Source organism: Mustelus asterias, chromosome 4 (genome assembly GCF_964213995.1).
Source record: "Mustelus asterias chromosome 4, sMusAst1.hap1.1, whole genome shotgun sequence".
Taxonomy (NCBI): Eukaryota; Metazoa; Chordata; class Chondrichthyes; order Carcharhiniformes; family Triakidae; genus Mustelus; species Mustelus asterias.
This window is the reverse complement of record NC_135804.1, coordinates 663117-681621: the sequence shown is the minus strand read 5'-3', so window position 1 is coordinate 681621 and position 18505 is coordinate 663117. Positions and strand designations below refer to the sequence as shown.

At 45.3% G+C, this 18505-nt stretch overlaps 1 protein-coding gene across 15 annotated transcripts in view; it reads right to left on the bottom strand.

The window, feature by feature from the left end:
- The window catches only part of cbfa2t3 (CBFA2/RUNX1 partner transcriptional co-repressor 3), a 198972-nt gene that overhangs the window by 115917 nt on the left and 64550 nt on the right, over nucleotides 1–18505 (bottom strand). The window contains exons 1-2 of one of the 15 annotated variants that reach the window (XM_078210482.1): nucleotides 1650–1756; nucleotides 767–804 (exon numbers count right to left, since the gene is read on the bottom strand). The exons of 9 other annotated variants lie outside the window; for them this stretch is intronic. Coding sequence is in view for 1 of the 6 variants with exons in the window: in XM_078210471.1 (XP_078066597.1) it covers nucleotides 1417–1426 (10 nt within the window). In the remaining 5 variants the exon portion in view is untranslated. Of the gene's footprint in view, nucleotides 1–766; nucleotides 805–1416; nucleotides 1442–1649; nucleotides 1757–18505 lie in introns of those variants that run through there. 5 more of the 15 variants (XM_078210483.1, XM_078210474.1, XM_078210484.1 and 2 more) reach the window with 5 other exon arrangements.

The window sequence follows — 18505 nt, the reverse complement described above, 5'->3', positions numbered from 1 at the left end:
CTCCTAGATCTCTTTGTTCTGTAACTCTTCCCAATGCCCTACCATTAACTGAGTAAGTCCTGCCCTGGTTCGATCTACCAAAATGCATTACCTCGCATTTGTTTACATTAAACTCCATCTGCCATTCGTCAGCCCACTGGCCCAATTGATCAAGATCCCGCTGCAATTGGAGATAACTTTCTGTTATAGAATTCCCCAAACACACAGCTATTCCTGTGAATAGGATCTCTTTTTTCCCAATGGCTAACCCTTGGCCAGTGTTGCTCTGTGCCTTCACCCCTGTCTTTTAGGCCAGCTGTCAGCTCAGTGCACTTACTGGACAAGTCAAGGCTCTTGAGTGTTTTCTAATGGCGATTCCCCTCAGGGATTTGCTGAGCACGTCCCCCTCCACACCACCAATTACCCTTTCTGTGGGGTGACCCTTCCGGGATTGTATCTTTCAGAAAGTTGATCTGCTTGAATGTTTTTAGGGAAGTGCAACCAGCCCATCCCCCGGCTCTGCATTCTTCTTGAGCAGCTGAACCCTGACACTTGGTGCATTTGTTCTGATAACGTGCAGATCCAACATACTCCTTTCCCCTCACACACTTACACCTCATCTCACATTCACACGTCACCAGCTAATTCATGGCTCCATGTCTCTATTTCCAACTCATTACACTTCAGGTTAGTGCTCTTGCATATATGTCCCAGTCCAAGGTTCAAGCTTTCTCCCCTTAGCACCAAATTTGCTCTCTCAACTTCTCCAGGTTTAAGTTCAACTTACCAGACAGTCGGGCTCTTGGAACTAAAGTGCCCTCTCACCTGCACACAAACATATTTCATCATCTTACACCAGTTAGAAACAGAGAACCTAGAAGCAGGAGTAGGCCATTCAGCCCTTCAAGCCTGCTCCAATATTCATTATAATCATGGCTGATTGTCAAATTCAATAGCCCGATCCCCCCTTCCCCCCATATCCTTTGATCCCTTTAGCCCCAAGAGCTATATCTAATTTGTCTTGAAATCAGACAATGCTTTTAGTCTCAACTACATTCTGTGGAAGTGAATTCCACACATTCACCACCCTCTGGGTGAAGAAATTTCTCCTCACCTCGGTTCTAAAAGGTTTACCCCTTATCCTCAAACTATGACCCCTAGTTCTGGAGTCCCCCACCATTGGGAATATTCTTATTTTCAACATGTTTTGTTTGGCTTCTCACTGCTGCCTCACTGCATTAAACACAATTTAAAATATTTTTCATCAGAGTCCATCATTCCTTGTTTCGACGTTCTCTCACTAAACTCATCCTTTTATACTTGTCCCAATTGCATTGTTGAGCAATCAGTTGTTTTGGGAATAGGGGAGGAAAAGACACTCCAGTGCTAGTTGGTTGATTCTGGCAAAGATTACACAGGCTGCTAACTTGCTCTTACCTTCTATCATAACTTGTACATCTCTGTGCTGAACCAGTGCAAGGAGGCTGGAGAAAGCCTCTCACTGTGTGAAAGTGAGAATAACCACTTCACTGCCCAGATGTCAGCGCCAGGACACTACACCAAGCTCCTGACCAAATCCCAGTGACGGGGAAGAAATTATGTAGAGAAGCCAGGCCTTGGAATGACTGAAGAAAATTAAACACGCGGTGAATAAATAATTGTTTACTCACCCGTTTCAATTCACATCTGCTGGGACTGCCAGAATAACGTGGCCCCAAACAGCTAGTGCGATCCCTGTGGGGATGCGGCTGATGTCTGACAGTCCTTCCCCTCATGTCATGTGGCTGGCATGAGCAGGAAGTAGGAGTTATTAATAGGAGTTTGTGTTTGCAGCTGTGAGTGTGTACACAGCTATTCAGTGGACATCTGCAACCTCACCACGACAGACAGTGAGCCGGCTTTTAACTTGCCAACACCTGCACATCTCAGCACCAACACCAATCCCACTTACTGGTTTCTTTCACTTCTGGCTACAACAACATTTAAAACTATGGATTTTCTTCTTCACCACACTACCAAAAGGACGTGGAAGCTTTGGAGAGAGTGCAGAGAAGGTTCACCAGGATGTTGCCTGGTCTTGAGGGTGTTGACTATGAGGAGAGGTTGAATAAACTAGGATTATTTTCACTGGAAAGATGGAGACTGAGGGGAGACCTAATAGAAGTCAATAAAATTATGAGAGACATAGACAGGGTGGATAGTCAGAGGCTTTTTCCCAGGGTGGAAGTGTCAATTACAAGGGGGCACAGGTTCAAGGTGAGAGGGGCAAGTTTAAGGGAGATGTGTGGGGGATGTTTTTCACGCAGGGAGTGGTGGGTGCCTGGAACGCGCTGCCAGAGGAGATGGTGGAAGCAGGCACATTAGCAACATTTAAGAGACACCTAGATGGGTACATGAATAGGGAGGGAATAGAGGGATATGGACCGAGTAAGGGCAGTTTTATTTTTAGTTTAGTTAGGGCATCATGATCAGCACAGGCTTGGAGGGCTGAAGGGTCTGTTCCTGTGCTGTACTTTTCTTTGTTCTGTACAAGCTGGACGAGTTGCACCCCAGCAGGACTGGAACCGATATTCTCGCAGGGGTATTTACTAATGATGTTAGGAGGGTTTCAAGTAGAGCTGCAGGGGGGTGGGAACCTGAGTGGGGGTGCGACACAAGACAGGAAAGCAAAGATAGAACTGAAGACAGAAAAATTGAAAGCAAAAGCGGAAGGCAAAGGAAACAAGGGTTAGTAGCAAATAGGGCCAGGATACAAAAAAATTGTGTAAAATATTAAAAAGACATGTTTAAAAGCATTGTATTTGAATGCATCAAGCATTTACAATAAGGTAGCTGCATTAATGGTGCAAATTGGTACACAGGGGTACGATATGATTGTGATTACACAGACACGGCTGCAGGGTGACCACGGCTGGAAACTGAATATCAATATTTAAGAAGGACAGACTAAAAGGGATGTACTTCTGAGGCTTTATAAAGCACTGGTTAGGCCCCATTTGGAGTACTGTGAGCAATTTTGGGCCCCACACCTCAGGAAGGACATACTGGCACTGGAGCGGGTCCAGCGGAGATTCACACGGATGATCCCAGGAATGGTAGGCCTGACATACGATGAACGTCTGAGGATCGTGGGATTATATTCATTGGAGTTTAGGAGGTTGAGGGGAGATCTGATAGAAACTTACAAGATAATGAACGGCTTAGATAGGATGGACGTAGGGAAGTTGTTTCCATTAACAGGGGAGACTAGGACGCGGGGGCACAGCCTTAGAATAAAAGGGAGTCACTTTAGAACAGAGATGAGGAGAAATTTCTTCAGCCAGAGAGTGGTGGGTCTGTGGAATTCATTGCCACAGAGGGCTGTGGAGGCCGAGACGTTGAGCGTCTTCAAGACAGAAATTGATAAATTCTTGATTTCTCGAGGAATTAAGGGCTATGGGGAGAGAGCGGGTAAATGGAGTTGAAATCAACCATGATTGAATGGTGGAGTGGACTCGATGGGCCGAATGGCCTTACTTCCGCTCCTATGTCTTATGGTCTTATGGTCTTATGGAAAGGAGATGGATTGTGCTGCGAGTTCAGGATGAAATCAGTGCAACACTTAGAAAGGATATTGTCTCAAAAAATCTCAATATACAATCAGTCTGGATGGAGCTAAGAAGCAACAAGTATACCAGTATATACCAGTGATAAGGAAGGACTGTAGAAAAAGAGATAATCAGCCATGGAGATCTAAGGAAATAAAGGAGGCTATCAAATTGAAAGAAAATGCATACAAAGTGGCAAAGATTAGTGGGAAACTAGAGAATTGGGAAATGTTTAAAGGTCAGCAGAAAGCCACGAAAAAGGCTATGAAGAAAGGTAAGATGGATTATGAGAGTAAGCCAGCTCAGAATATAAAAACAGATAGCAAAGGTTTCCACAAATATATAAAACGAGAAAGAGTGGCGAAAGTAAACATTGGTCCTTTAGAGGATGAGAAGGGGGATGTAATAACTGGAAATGAGAAAATGGCTGAGGCATTGAACAGGTATTTAGTGTCGGTCTTCACAGGGGAAGACACAAATAACATCCCAAAAATTGATGACAGGAAGGCTATGGCAGGTGAGAACCTAGAAACTATTATCATGAAAGAGGTAGTGTTGGGCAAGTTAATGGGGCTAAAGGTAGACAAGTCTCCTGGTCCTGATGGAATGCATCCCACAGTAGCACAGTGGCACAGTAGCACAGTGGCACAGTAGCACAGTGGTTAGCACTGCTGCTTCACAGCTCCAGGGACCTGGGTTCGATTCCCGGCTTGGGTCACTGTCTGTGTGGAGTTTGCACATTCTCCTCGTGTCTGCGTGGGTTTTCTCCGGGTGCTCCGGTTTCCTCCCACAGTCCAAAGATGTGTGGGTTAGGTTGATTGGCCATGCTAAAATTGCCCTTAGTGTCCTGGGATGCGTAGGTTAGAGGGATTAGTGGGTAAATATGTAGGGATATGGGGATAGGGCCTGGGTGGGATTGTGGTCGGTGCAGACTCGATGGGCCAAATGGCCTCTTTCTGAGCTGTAGGTATTCTAAGATTCTAAGGGTACTAAAAGAGATGGTGGGAGAAATAGCAAATGCACTAGTGGTAATTTACCAAAATTCTCTGGACTCTGGGGTGGTTCCCGCAGATTGGAAAACAGCAAATGTGACGCCACTGTTTAAAAAAGGAGGTAGACAAAAGGCAGGTAAGTATAGCCCGGTTAGCTTAACTTCTGTAGTAGGGAAAATGCCTGAATCTGTCATCAAGGAAGAGATAGCGAGACATCTGGATATAAATTGTCCCATTGGAAAGACGCAGCATGGGTTCATGAAGGGCAGGTCATGTTTGACTAAATTGATGGAATTCTTTGAGAACATTACATGTGCAGTGGACAATGGGGAACCTGTGGATGTGGTGTACCTGGAGTTCCAGAAGGCATTTGACAAGGTGCCGCACCAAAGACTACTACATAAGATAAAGGTGCACAGTGTTACGGGTAATGTATTCGCATGGACAGAGGATTGGTTAACTAACAGAAAGCAAAGAGTGGGGGTAAATGGGTGTTTTTCTGGTTGGCGATCAGTGACTAGTGGTGTGCCTCAGAGATCAGTGTTGGGACCGCAATCGTTTACCATTTACATAGATGATTTGGAGTTGGGGACCAAGTGTAGTGTGTCAAAATTCGCAGATGACAATAAGATGTTCCAGAGGAGCAGCTAGAGTGGTGGTTCAAGTGAGGAGAGCTAGTAGGTAAGAGGTTATTTTTAACTTACTCTTTTTTTTCGGAGTTTTTTTTCTCTAAGGCAGCCGGGAGTGTAAAACCAGAAGTAGGCCCCAGTGAATTTTTTGAATCAGAGCAAGGGAGGCAGCGAGTGGAACGCGAGACTGCGCAGGCGCCTGACATCAGCCAGTAGCGCGCGGAAGGTTTAAAAAGCAGGCCGCTCTATCCAGCGGGCAGAGTTGTGAGCGGACGGCGGAGTGAGAGGGAGCAGAGTGGGACGGCTTTGGCTCAAACAGGCTTCGGCGTGAACAGGCAGAGGCGAGGGTAGGTTCCGGTAAGTTGTTTTTGTTTCTTCAAAGTAGAAAGAATGCCAGGCAGGATGTTGGAATGCTTCTCTTGCAGGATGTGGGAAGCCAGGGAGACCTCCGGTGTCCCTGACAACGACACCTGCAGGAGGTGCATCCAGCTGCAGCTCCTAACAAACCGCGTTAGGGAACTGGAGCAGGAGCTGGATGACCTCCGGATCATTCGGGAGAATGAGGAGTTTATAGATAGTAGCTTCAGGGAGGCAGTTACGCCAAAGGCACAGAGCACAAGTAATTGAACGGAGTGGGAATGGAGGGATACAAAAGAATGGTCTAGTTTGGACCAGGGAGCAGCGCGGGCTTGGAAGGCCGAAGGGCCTGTTCCTGTGCTGTATTGTTCTTTGTTCTTTTCTGTTTTGTTAATTGGGTTACCGTCAAGCGAGGGAAAGGGAAGGTAGAGCAGGGTTTCCCTGTGGCCATTCCCCTCCACAACAGGTATACCGATTTGGATACTGTTGTGGGGGATGCCTTACCTGGGACAAGCTGCGGCAGCCGGATCTCTGGCACTGAGGCTGGTTCTGCAGCGCAGAAGGGAGGGTGGAAGAAGAGGAGAGCGGTAGCGATAGGGGACTCGATAGTCAGAGGTACAGACAGGAGGTTCTGTGGTTGTGACAGAGTCTCCCGGATGGTTTGTTGCCTCCCGGGTGCCTGGGTCAGGGATGTCTCTGATCGCGTGCACAGCATTCTGAAGTGGGAGGGTGATCAGCCAGATGTCATGGTACACATCGGCACCAATGACATAGGAAGGAAGAGTGAGGAGGTCCTGAAGAGTGAGTATAGAGAGCTTGGTAAGAAGTTAAAAAGCAGGACCCCGAGGGTAGTAATCTCAGGATTGCTACCTGTGCCACGTGCCAGTGAGGGTAAGAGTGGGATGCTCGGGCGGATGAACACGTGGCTGAGGAACTGGTGTAAGGGGGCAGGGTTTCAGATTTCTCGATCATTGGGACCTCTTCTGGGGCAGGTGGGACCTGTACAAGAGAGACGGGTTACACCTGAACTACAAGGGGACCAATATACTTGCAGGGAGGTTTGCTAGTGTTATTGGGGAGAGTTTAAACTAGATTTGCAGGGGGATGGGAACCAGAGTGCCAGAGCAGATAGTGGAGCAGGGGTGAAAATAAATGATGTTAATAGTTCATGCAAAATCACAAATCGAAGGGTTGTTTGTGGTGGTAATAATCTTCTGAGTTGTGTCTATTTCAATGCCAGGAGTATTGTGAGGAAGGCAGATGAGCTGAGGGCGTGAATTGACACATGGAATTATGACATTATAGCCATTAGTGATACTTGGCAACAGGAGGGGCAGGACTGGCAGCTCAATGTTCCAGGGTTCCGATGTTTCAGACGTGATAGAGGCAGAGGGATGAAGGGTGGGGGGGTGGCATTGCTAGTCAGGGAAAATGTTACAGCAGTGCTCAGGCAGGACAGATTAGAGGGCTTGTCTACCGGGGCCATATGGGTGGAGCTGAGAAACAGGAAAGGTATGACCACATTAATGGGGGTGTATTATAGACCACCCAATAGTCAGCGGGAATTGGAGGAGCAAATCTGCAGAGAGATAGCAGACAACTGCAGGAAACATAAAGTTGTGATCGTAGGGGATTTTAATTTTCCACATATAGATTGGGACTCCCATACTGTTAAAGGTCTAGATGGGTTAGAGTTTGTAAAATGTGTGCAGGAAAATTTTCTAAATCAATATATAGAGGTACCAACTAGAGAGGGTGCAATATTAGATCTCCTATGAGGAAACGAGTTAGGACAAGTGACGGAAGTGTTAAGGGGAACACTTTGGTTCCAGTGATCATAACGCCACTAGTTTCAACTTGATCATGGATAAAGATAGATCTGGTCCTCGGGTTGACGTTCTAAACTGGAAAAATTTGAAGAAATGAGAAAGGATCTAAAAGCATGGATTGGGACAGGCTGTTCTCTGGCAAGGATGTGATTGGTAAGTGGGAGGCCTTCAAAGGAGAAATTTTGAGAGTGCAGAGTTTGTATGTTCCTGTCAGGATTAAAGGCAAAGTGAATACGAATAAGGAACCTTGGTTCTTGAGGGATATTGGAACTCTGATAAAGAAGCCTCTGGCGATGATCTTTGCGTCGTCGATGGAGACGGGAGAGGTACCGGAGGATTGGAGGATTGCGGATGTGGTTCTTATTTTCAAGAAGGGGAATAGGGATAGCCCAGGAAATTACCGACCGGTGAGTCTAATCTCAGTGGTTGGTAAACTGATGGAGAAGATCCTGAGGGACAAGATTTATGAGCATTTGGAGAGGTTTAGTATGCTCAAGAATACTCAGCATGGCTTTGTCAAAGGCAGATCGTGCCTTACGAGCCTGGTGGAGTTCTTCGAAAATGTGACTAAACACATTGACAAAGGGAAAGCGGTAGATGTGGTTTATATGGATTTTAGCAAGGCATTCGATAAGGTCCCCCATGCAAGGCTTCTCGAAAAAGTGAGAGGGCATGGGATCCAAGGGGCTGCTGCCCTGTGGATCCAGAACTGGCTTGCCCAAAGGAGGCAGAGAGTGGGTATAGATGGGTCTTTTTCTAAATGGAGGTCGGTCACCAGTGGTGTGCCCCAGGGATCTGTTCTGGGACCCTTGCTGTTTGTCATTTTCATAAATGACCTGGATGAGGAAGTGGAGGGATGGGCTGGTAAGTTTGCTGACGACACGAAGGTTGGTGGGGTTGTGGATAGTCTGGAGGGATGTCAGAAGTTACAGAGGGACATAGATAGGATGCAAGGCTGGGCGGAGAAGTGGCAGATGGACTTCAACCCAGATAAATGCGTCGTGGTCCATTTTGGCAGGTCAAATGGGATGAAGGAGTACAATATTAAGGGAAAGACTCTTAGTACTGTAGAGGATTAGAAGGACCTTGGGGTCCGAGTCCATCGGACTCTAAAATCGGCCCCGCAGGTGGAGGAGGTGGTTAAGAAGGCCTATGGTGTGCTGGCCTTTATCAATCGAGGGATTGAGTTTAGGAGTCCGGGGATAATGTTGCAGCTATATAAGACCCTCATCAGACCCCACTTGGAGTACTGTGCTCAATTCTGGTCGCCTCATTACAGGAAGGATGTGGAAAAGATTGAAAGGGTGCAGAGGCGATTTACAAGGATGTTGCCTGGATTGAGTGGCATGCCTGATGAGGATAGGCTGAGGGAGCCCGGGCTTTTCTCCTTGGAGAGACGTAGGAAGAGAGGAGACCTAATAGAGGTATATAAGATGTTGAGAGGCATAGATCGGGTGGACTCTCAGAGGCTTTTTCCCAGGGTGGAAATGGCTGCTACGAGAGGACACAGGTTTAAGGTGCTGGGGGTAGGTACAGGGGAAATGTTAGGGGGAAGTTTTTCACACAGAGGGTGGTGGGCGAGTGGAATCGGCTGCCGTCAGTGGTGGTGGAGGCAAACTCAATAGGGTCTTTTAAGAGACTCCTGGATGAGTACATGGGACTTAATAGGATGGAGGGTTATAGGTAGGCCTAAAAGGTAGGGATATGTTCGGCACAACTTGTGGGGCCGAAGGGCCTGTTTTGTGCTGTAGTTTTCTATGTTTCTATGTTCCTAAGAAGAGAGAGATGTATGACATGTATAGGCAACAGGGAGCAAAAAAGATGATTGAGGAGTATAAAAAGTGCAAGAAACTACTTAAGAAAGAAATCAGGAGGACTAAAAGAAGACATGAGGCTGCTTTGGCAGACAAGGTGAAGGATAATCCTAAGAGCTTCTACAGGCATTAAGAGCAAAAGGATAGTAAGGGATAAAATTGGTCCTCTTGAAGATGAGTGGTCGGCTCTGTATGGAACCAAAAGAAATGGGGGAGATATTAAATGGGTTTTTTGCATCCGTATTTACTAAGGAAACTGGCATGGAGTCTATGGAAATAAGGCAAACAAGTAGGCAGATCATGGAACCTATACAGATTAAAGGGGAGGAGGTGCTTGCTGTCTTGAGGCAAATCAGACTAGATAAATCCCCAGGACCGGACAGGGTATTCCCTCGGACCTTGAAGGAGACGAGTGTTGAAATTGCAGGGGCCCTGGCAGATATATTTAAAATGTCGGTATCCACGGGTGAGGTGCCGGATGATTGGAGGATAGCTCATGTTGTTCCGTTGTTTAAAAAAGGCTCAAAAAGTAATGCGGGAAATTATAGGCCGGTAAGTTTGACGTCAGTAGTAGGTAAATTATTGGAAGGAGTACTGAGATAGGATCTACAAATATTTGGATACACAGGGACTTATTATGGAGAGTCAACATGGCTTTGTGCGTGGTAGGTCATGTTTAACCAATCTATTAGAGTTTTTTGAGGAGGTTACCAGGAAAGTGGATGAAGGGAATGCAGTGGATGTTGTCTACATGGACTTCAGTAAGGCCTTTGACAAGGTCCCACATGGGAGGTTAGTCAGGAAGGTTCAGTCGCTAGGTATACATGGAGATGTAGCAAATTGGATTAGACGTTGGCTCAATGGAAGAAGCCAGAGAGTGGTAGTGGAGGATTGCTTCTCTGAGTGGAGGCCTGTGACTAGTGGTGTGCCACAGGGATAAGTGCTGGGTCCATTGTTTTTTGTCATCTATGTCAATGGTCTGGATGATAATGTGGTAAATTGGATCAGCAAATTTGCTGATGATACAAAGATTGGAGGTGTAGTGGACAGTGAGGAAGGTTTTCAAAGCTTGCAGAGGGATTTGGACCAGATAGAAAAATGGGCTGAAAAATGGCAGATGGAGTTTAATGCAGACAAGTGTGAGGTATTGCACTTTGGAAGGACAAACCAAGGTAGAACATACAAGGTAAATGGTAGGACACTGAAGAGTGCAGTAGAACAGAGGGATCTGGGAATACAGATACATAATTCCCTAAAAGTGGCGTCACAGGTAGATAGGGTCGTAAAGAGTGCTTTTGGTACATTGGCCTTTATAAATAAAAGTATTGAGTATAAGAGTTGGAATGTTATGGTGAGGTTGTATAAGACATTGGTGAGGCCGCATTTAGAGTATTGTGTGCAGTTTTGGTCACCTAATTACAGGAAGGATATTAATAAGGTTGAAAGAGTGCAGAGAAGGTTTACAAGGATGTTGCCGGGACTTGAGAAACTGAGTTACAGAGAAAGGTTGAATAGGTTAGGACTTTATTCCCTGGAGCGTAGAAGAATGAGGGGAGATTTGATAGAGGTGTATAAAATTATGATGGGTATAGATAGAGTGAATGCAAGCAGGCTTTTTCCACTGAGGCTAGGGGAGAAAAAAAACTAGAGGACATGGGTTAAGGGTGAAGGGGGAATATTTTAAAGGGAATGTTCGGGGGGGGGGGGGGGGCTTCTTCACACAGAGTGGTGGGAGTTTGGAATGAGCTGCTCGATGAAGTGGTGAGTGCGGGCTCACTTTTAACATTTAAGAAAAACTTGGACGGGTACATGGATGAGAGGGGTGTGGAGGGATATGGTCCAGGTGCAGGTCAGTGGGAGTAGGCACAAAAATGGTTTGGCACAGACAAGAAGGGCCAAAAGGCCTGTTTCTGTGCTGTAATGTTCTCTGGTTCTATGGGTGGAAGAGCAAAGTGTGCAGAGGACCCTGAAAGTCTGCAAAGGGATACAGATAGTCTAAGTGAGTGGGCGAGGGTCTGGCAGATGGGGTACAATGTTGGTAAATGTGAGGTCATCCATTTTGCAGGAATAACAGCAAAATGGACTATTATTTAAATGGTAAAAAATTGCAGCATGCTGCTGTGCAGAGGGACCTGGCTGTCCTTGTGCAGGAATCTCAAGGAGTTGGTTTGCAGGTGCAGCAGGTAATTAAGAAGGCAAATGGAATTTTGTCCTTCATTGCTAGAGGGACGGAGTTTAAAAACAGCGAGGTTATGTTGCAGCTGTATCAGGTGCTGGTGAGGCCACACTTGGAGTACTGTGTACAGTTTTGGTCTCCTTTCTTGAGAAAGGATATACTGGCACTGGAGGGGGTGCAGAGGAGATTCACTAGGTTGATTTCGGAGTTGAGAGGGTTGGCTTATGAGGAGAGACTGAGTAGACTGGGGCTATATCATTGGAATTCAGAAGAATATGGGGAGATCTTATAGAAACATATAAGATTATGAAGGGAATAGATAAGATAGAAGCAGAAGTTGTTTCCACTGGAAGGTGAAACTAGAACTAGGGGGCATAGCCTCAAAATAAGGGGCAGTAGATTTAAGACTGAGTTGAGGAGGAACTTCTTCACACAAAGGGTTGTGAATCTGTGGAATTCCCTGCCTAGTGAAGCAGTTGAGGCTACCTCATTGAATGTTTTTAAGGCAAGGATAAATTTTTGAACAGTAAAGGAATTAAGGGTTGTGGTGAGTGGGCGGGTAAGTGAAGCTGAGTCCACAAAAAGATCAGCCATGATCTTATTGAATGGCAGAGCAGGCTCGAGGGGCCAGATGGCCTACTCCTGCTCCTAGTTTTTATTAACAAGGGGCAGAAAACATTCCTGGGAGCTGTTTATAAGAGGTCACGTAGTATAAACTGGGGATGGCATGAAATTGGAAATTCAAGATGCATGTAACAAGGGTGCTACTGTAATCATAGGTGACTTTAATCCACATATAGACTGGACAAATCAAACTAGCAACAATACTGTGGTGGATGAATTCCTGGAATGTGTATGAGATGGTTTTTTAGACCAGTATGCTGAGGAATCAATTCGGGAACATGCTATCCTGGCTTTGGTATTATTCAATGAGAAGGGAATAATAAATAATCTTGTTGTGCGGGTCATTAAGGGAACAATGACCATACCATGAGAGAATTCTTCATTTGGAAGAAAAGTGAATAAGTCTGATCTGAAATAAGGGTCCCAATTCTAAACAAACTACAAAGATATGAGGTGCGAGTTGGCGAAGATAGATTGAGGAACTTACTATAAGTCATGATGGTGAATTGAAAATAGCTGATATTTAAGGAACAAACTACGTCAGGCTCCTATTTGTTGACTACAGCTCAGCCTTCAACACTATTATTCCCACGAAACTCATCTCCAAACTCCTGGTCCTCGGCACCTCCCTCTGCGACTGGACCCTGAACTTCCGAACTCAGGCCACAATCAAAGAACAAAGAACAAAGAACAGTACAGCACAGGAAACAGGCCCTTCGGCCCTCCAAGCCTGTGCCGCTCCTTGGTCCAACTAGACCAATCGTTTGTATCCCTCCATTCCCAGGCTGCTCATGTGACTATCCAGGTAAGTCTTAAACGATGTCAGCGTGCCTGCCTCCACCACCCTACTTGGCAGCGCATTCCAGGCCCCCACCACCCTCTGTGTAAAAAACGTCGCTCTGATATCTGAGTTATACTTCGCCCCTCTCAGCTTGAGCCCGTGACCCCTCGTGATCGTCACCTCCGACCTGGGAAAAAGCTTCCCACTGTTCACCCTATCTATCCCCTTCATAATCTTGTACACCTCTATTAGATCTCCCCTCATTCTCCGTCTTTCCAGGAAGAACAAACCCAGTTTACCCAATCTCTCCTCATAGCTAAGACCCTCCATACCAGGCAACATCCTGGTAAACCTTCTCTGCACTCTCTCTAATGCCTCCACGTCCTTCTGGTAGTGCGGCGACCAGAACTGGACGCAGTATTCCAAATGTGGCCTAACCAGCGTTCTATACAGCTGCATCATCAGACTCCAGCTTTTATACTCTATACCCCGTCCTATAAAGGCAAGCATACCATATGCCTTCTTCACCACCTTCTCCACCTGTGTTGCCACCTTCAAGGATTTGTGGACTTGCACACCTAGGTCCCTCTGTGTTTCTATACTCTTGATGGCTCTGCCATTTATTGTATAACTCCTCCCTACATTATTTCTTCCAAAATGCATCACTTCACATTTATCTGGATTAAATTCCATCTGCCACCTCTCTGCCCAATTTTCCAGCCTATCTATATCCTGCTGCATTGCCTGACAATGCTCATCGTTATCCGCAACTCCTTGTACATTTATGACTGTGTGGCCAAATTCCCCTCCAATTCGATTTTCAAGTTTGCTGACGACACCACCGTAGTGGGTCGGATCTCAAACAATGACGAGACTGAGTACAGGAATGAAATAGAGAATCTGGTGAACTAGTGCGGCAACAATATTCTCTCTCTCAATGTCAACAAAACGAAAGAGATTATCATCAACTTCAGGAAGTGTAGAGGAGAACATGCCCCTCTCTACATCAATAGGAACGAAGTAGAAAGGGTCGAGAGCTTCAAGTTTTTAGGTGTCCAGATCACCAACAACCTGTCCTGGTCCCCCTTTGCCGACACTATAGTTAAGAAAGCCCACCAACGCCTCTACTTTCTCAGAAGACTAAGCAAATTTGGCATGTCCGCTACAACTCTCACCAACTTTTATAGATGCACCATGGAAAGCATTCTTTCTGGTTGTATCACAGCTTGGTATGGCTCCTGTTCTGCCCAAGACCGCAAGGAACTACAAAAGATCGTGAATGTAGCCCAATCCATTACGCAAACCAGCCTCCCAACCATTGACTCTGTCTACACTTCCCCCTGCCTCAGAAAAGCAGCCAGCATAATTAAGGACACCATGCACCCCAGATATTCTCTCTTCCACCTTCTTCCTTCAGGAAAAAGATACAAAAGTCTGAGGTTACGTATCAACCGATTCAAGAACAGCTTCTTCCCTGCCGCTGTCAGACTTTTGAATGGACTTGCATTAAGTTGATCTTTCTCTACACTCTAGCTATGACTGTAACACTACATTCTGCACTCTCTTGTTTCCTTCTCTATGAACAGTATGTTTTGTCTGTATAGCACGCAAGAAACAATACTTTTCACTGTATGTTAATACATTTGACAATAATGAATCAAATCAAAACGTATATTGCAACAATTATACATTCCTTTCTGGCACAAAAACAACAAGAAAAGCAGCTCAACCACAGTTTACGAAAGAAATTAAGGATAGTATTAACGATAAGTGACAAAGATGATTGATAAGGGTAGGGCAGTAGATGTTGTCTACATGGACTTCAGTAAGGCTTTTGACAAGGTTCCTCATGGCAGACTGGTGCAGAAGGTGAAGTCGCATGGGATCACAGGTGAGCTGGCAAGGTAGGTACAAAACTGGCTCGGTCAAAGAAGACAAAGGGTAGCAGTGGAAGGGTACGTTTCTGAATGGAGGGCTGTGACAAGGAGCATTCCTCAGGGATCAGTACTGGGACCTTTGCTGTTTGTAATATATATATATGTAAATGATTTGGAGGAAAATGTAACTGGTTTGATTAGTAAGTTTGCAGACGACACAAAGGTTGGTGGATTTGCGGATAGTGATGAGGACCATCAGAGGATACAGCAAGATATAGATCAGTTGGAGACTTGGGCGGAGAGGTGGCAGATGGAGTTTAATCTGGACAAATGTGAGGTAATGCATTTTGGAAGGTCTAATACTGATAGGAAATATACAGTAAATGGCAGAACCCTTAAGAGTATTGATAGGCAAAGGGATCTGGGTGTGCAGGTACATAGGTCACTGAAAGTGACAATGCAGGTGGAGAACGTAGTCAAGAAGGCATACGGCATGCTTGCCTTCATCAGCCGTGGTATTGAGTTTAAAAATTGGCAAGTCATGTTGCAACTTTATAGAATCTTAGTTAGACCGCACTTGGAATATAGTGTTCAATTTTGATTGCCACACTGCCAGAAGGATGTGGAGGCTTTGGAAAAGGTACAGTAAAGATTTACCAGGATGTTGCCTGGTATGGAGGGCATTAGTTATGAGGAGAGGTTGGAGAAACTTGGTTTGTTCTCACTGGAGCGATGGAGGTTGAGGGGAGACCTGATAGAAGTCTACAAGATTATGAGAGGCATGGACAGAGTGGATAGTCAGAAGCCTTTTTCCAGGGTGGAAGAGCCAATTACTAGGGGGCACAGGTTTAAGGTGCGAGGGGTAATGTTTAAAGGAGATGTACGAGGCCATTTTTTTACACAGAGAGTAGTGGGTTGCTGGAACTCGTTGCCGGGGGAGGTAGTGGAAGCGGATACGGTAGTGACTTTTAAGGGCGTCTTGACAAGTACATGAATAGGATGGGAATAGAGGGATATGGTTCCCGGAAGGGTAGGGGGTTTTAGTTAAGTCGGGCAGCATGGTCGGTGCAGGCTTGGAGGGCCGAAGGGCCTGTTCCTGTGCTGTAATTTTCTTTGTTCTTTGTTCTATTAGATCCAAAGAGAAGTCCCGTGAAATTGCTTAAAAAAGTAGCAAGCCTGAGGATTGGAAGCAGTTTAAATTCAGCAAAGGAGAACAAAGAGATTAACTGAGAGGGGAAAAATCGAGTTTGAGGGTAAATTTGCAAGGAACATAAAAGTGGACTGTAAAAGCTTCTATGAATATATAAAAAGAAAACGATTAATGACGATAAATGTAGGGCCCTTACAACCCAAAGCAGGAGGAGTTATAATGAACAACAAGGAAATGGCAGAGCAATTAAACACAAATAACTTCCCAGAAATACTAAGAAATGAAGGGTCTAGTGAGAAAAAGGAATTGAAGGAAACAGCTATTACTAGAAAAACAGTGCTGGAGAAATTAATGCGGCTGAAAGCTGATAAATCCCCACAGCCGGATAATTTACATCACAAGGTACTGAAGGAGGTGGGCATGGAAATAATGGATGCATTGGTTGTCGTCTTCCAAAATTCGGTAGACTCTGGAACAGTCCTCACAAATTGGAGGGTGACAAGTATAACACTGGTATTTAAAAACTGAGGGAGGGAGAAAACAGGAAGTTACAGACAAGTTCGTCCAACTTCAGTAGAAGAGAAAAGGCTCGAGTCGATTATAAAGGATGCGATAACAGGACATTTAGAAAATATCAACAGGATTAGACAAAATCAACATGGATTTATGAAAGGAAAATAAAGTTTGACAAACCTGCTGGAGTTTTTTGAGATTGTAATTAGTAGAATAGATAAGGGTGAACCAGTGGATGTAGTGTATTTGGATTTTCAGAAAACTTTTAATAAAGTTTCACATAAGAGGTTAGTTTGCAAAATTAAAGCACATGGGATTGGGGGTTGCTGCCTTTCGAACCCGGGTCAACTGACACCATGGACAAAGACACTCAAACTCTGGAATTATTGTGCAGCAAATCTCCTTTATTGTACTCTATAGCTTACTACAAAGGTATCAAACCCTACTACAGAAACTTAAGTATATCAGGTGTTTATTCAACATCTGCCTTTACATCATTACGCACAAAGATTCCAAAAGATATTAAAAGCTTCACAAAACATCCAAACTCACAAATTGGACTTTGAGATACTATTATCCCGTGGCACAAGGGTGTTGGCGGCAAGGGAGTAAACGGCGAATGTCAAGGGGGGTGTGGGGGGAGGGGGGTTTGGTCAAACTCCCTCTTGTTGGAGATGTTCATTGCCCCGTATTTGTGTGGTGCAAGTGTTATTTGCCACATCAGCTGAAGCTGAATATTGTCCAGGTCTTGCTGTACGTGCACATGGTCTGCTTCAGTATCTGAGGGACTGAACATTGTGCAGTCACCAGTAAATGTCCTCAATTCTGACCTCATAAACAAAGAACAAAGAACACAGCACAGGAACAGGCCCTTCGGCCCTCCAAGCCTGCACTGATCATGTGTTCCTAACTAGACCATCCGTTTGTATCCCTCTATTCCCAGTCTGTTCATGTGGCTATCTAGATAAGTCTTGAATGATCCTAGCGTGTCTGCCTCAACCACCTTGCTTGGTAGTGCATTCCAGGCCCCCACCACCCTCTGTGTAAAATACGTCCCCCGCATATCTGTATTGAACCTTGAACTTGTGACCCCTTGTGTTTGTTATTTCTGACCTGGGAAAAAGCTTCCAACTGTTCACCCTATCTATGCCCTTAATGATGGAGGGATAGTCGTTGATGAAGCAGTTGATGATGGTTGTGCCTAGGACACCACCCTGAGTATTGTCCTGAGGCTGAGATGACTGACCGACAGCAACCACAACCATCTTCAGCTGCACTTGGTGTGACTCCAATCAGTGGAGAGTTTACCCCACTAAACCCAATGACTTCAGCTTTACTAGGGCTCATCATGCCACAGGCAATCAAATGCTGCCTTGATGTCAAAGGCAATCGTTCACATGTCACCATTGGAATTCTGATCTTCTGGCCCATGTTTGGACCAATGTTGTAATGAGGTCTGGGTTGCGTGGCCTTGCTGGAACTCAAACTGAGCATCAATGAGTTGGTTATTGCTGTGTAAATACCACTTGATAGCACTGGCTACAACTTCTTCCATCACTTTGCTGATGATTAAGGATAAGCTGATGAAGTGGTAATTGGCTGGGGTTGGATTTGTCCTGCTTTTTGACGACAGGACATACTTGGTATTGTTTCATATTGTTGGGTAGATGCCAGTGTTGTAGCTGTAGTGGAACAGCTTGGTTAAAGATGCAGCTAGATCTACAGTAGAAGACTTCAGTACTTCCCCCAGGATTGTGAGAGCTTATAGTCTTTTCTGTGTTGTATCCACGCACTCAGGCATTTCTTGATATTATGTGGAGTGAATCATTTGACTGAAGACTTCATCTATGATGCTGGGGAGATCAGCAGGAAGTTGACTTGGATCATCCACTCTGCATGTCTGGTTGAAAATGGTTACAATCATTTCTGCCTCCTCTTTGCACTCACATTTTGGATTCCCCATCACAGATGATGGGAATTTTAAAAATTCTTTCATGGGATGTGAAGTTTGCTGACTCGGCCAGCATTTGTTGTCCATCCCTAATTGCCTTTTAGATGGTGCCTCTTCCACATGTTAATTGTTTAATAGTCCACCACCATACACGGCTGGATGCAGCAGGATCATATGACAGAGGCATCGCTGGCTGGCCAGTATTTATTGGCCATCCCTAATTGCCTGGTGGCAGTTGAGAGTCAA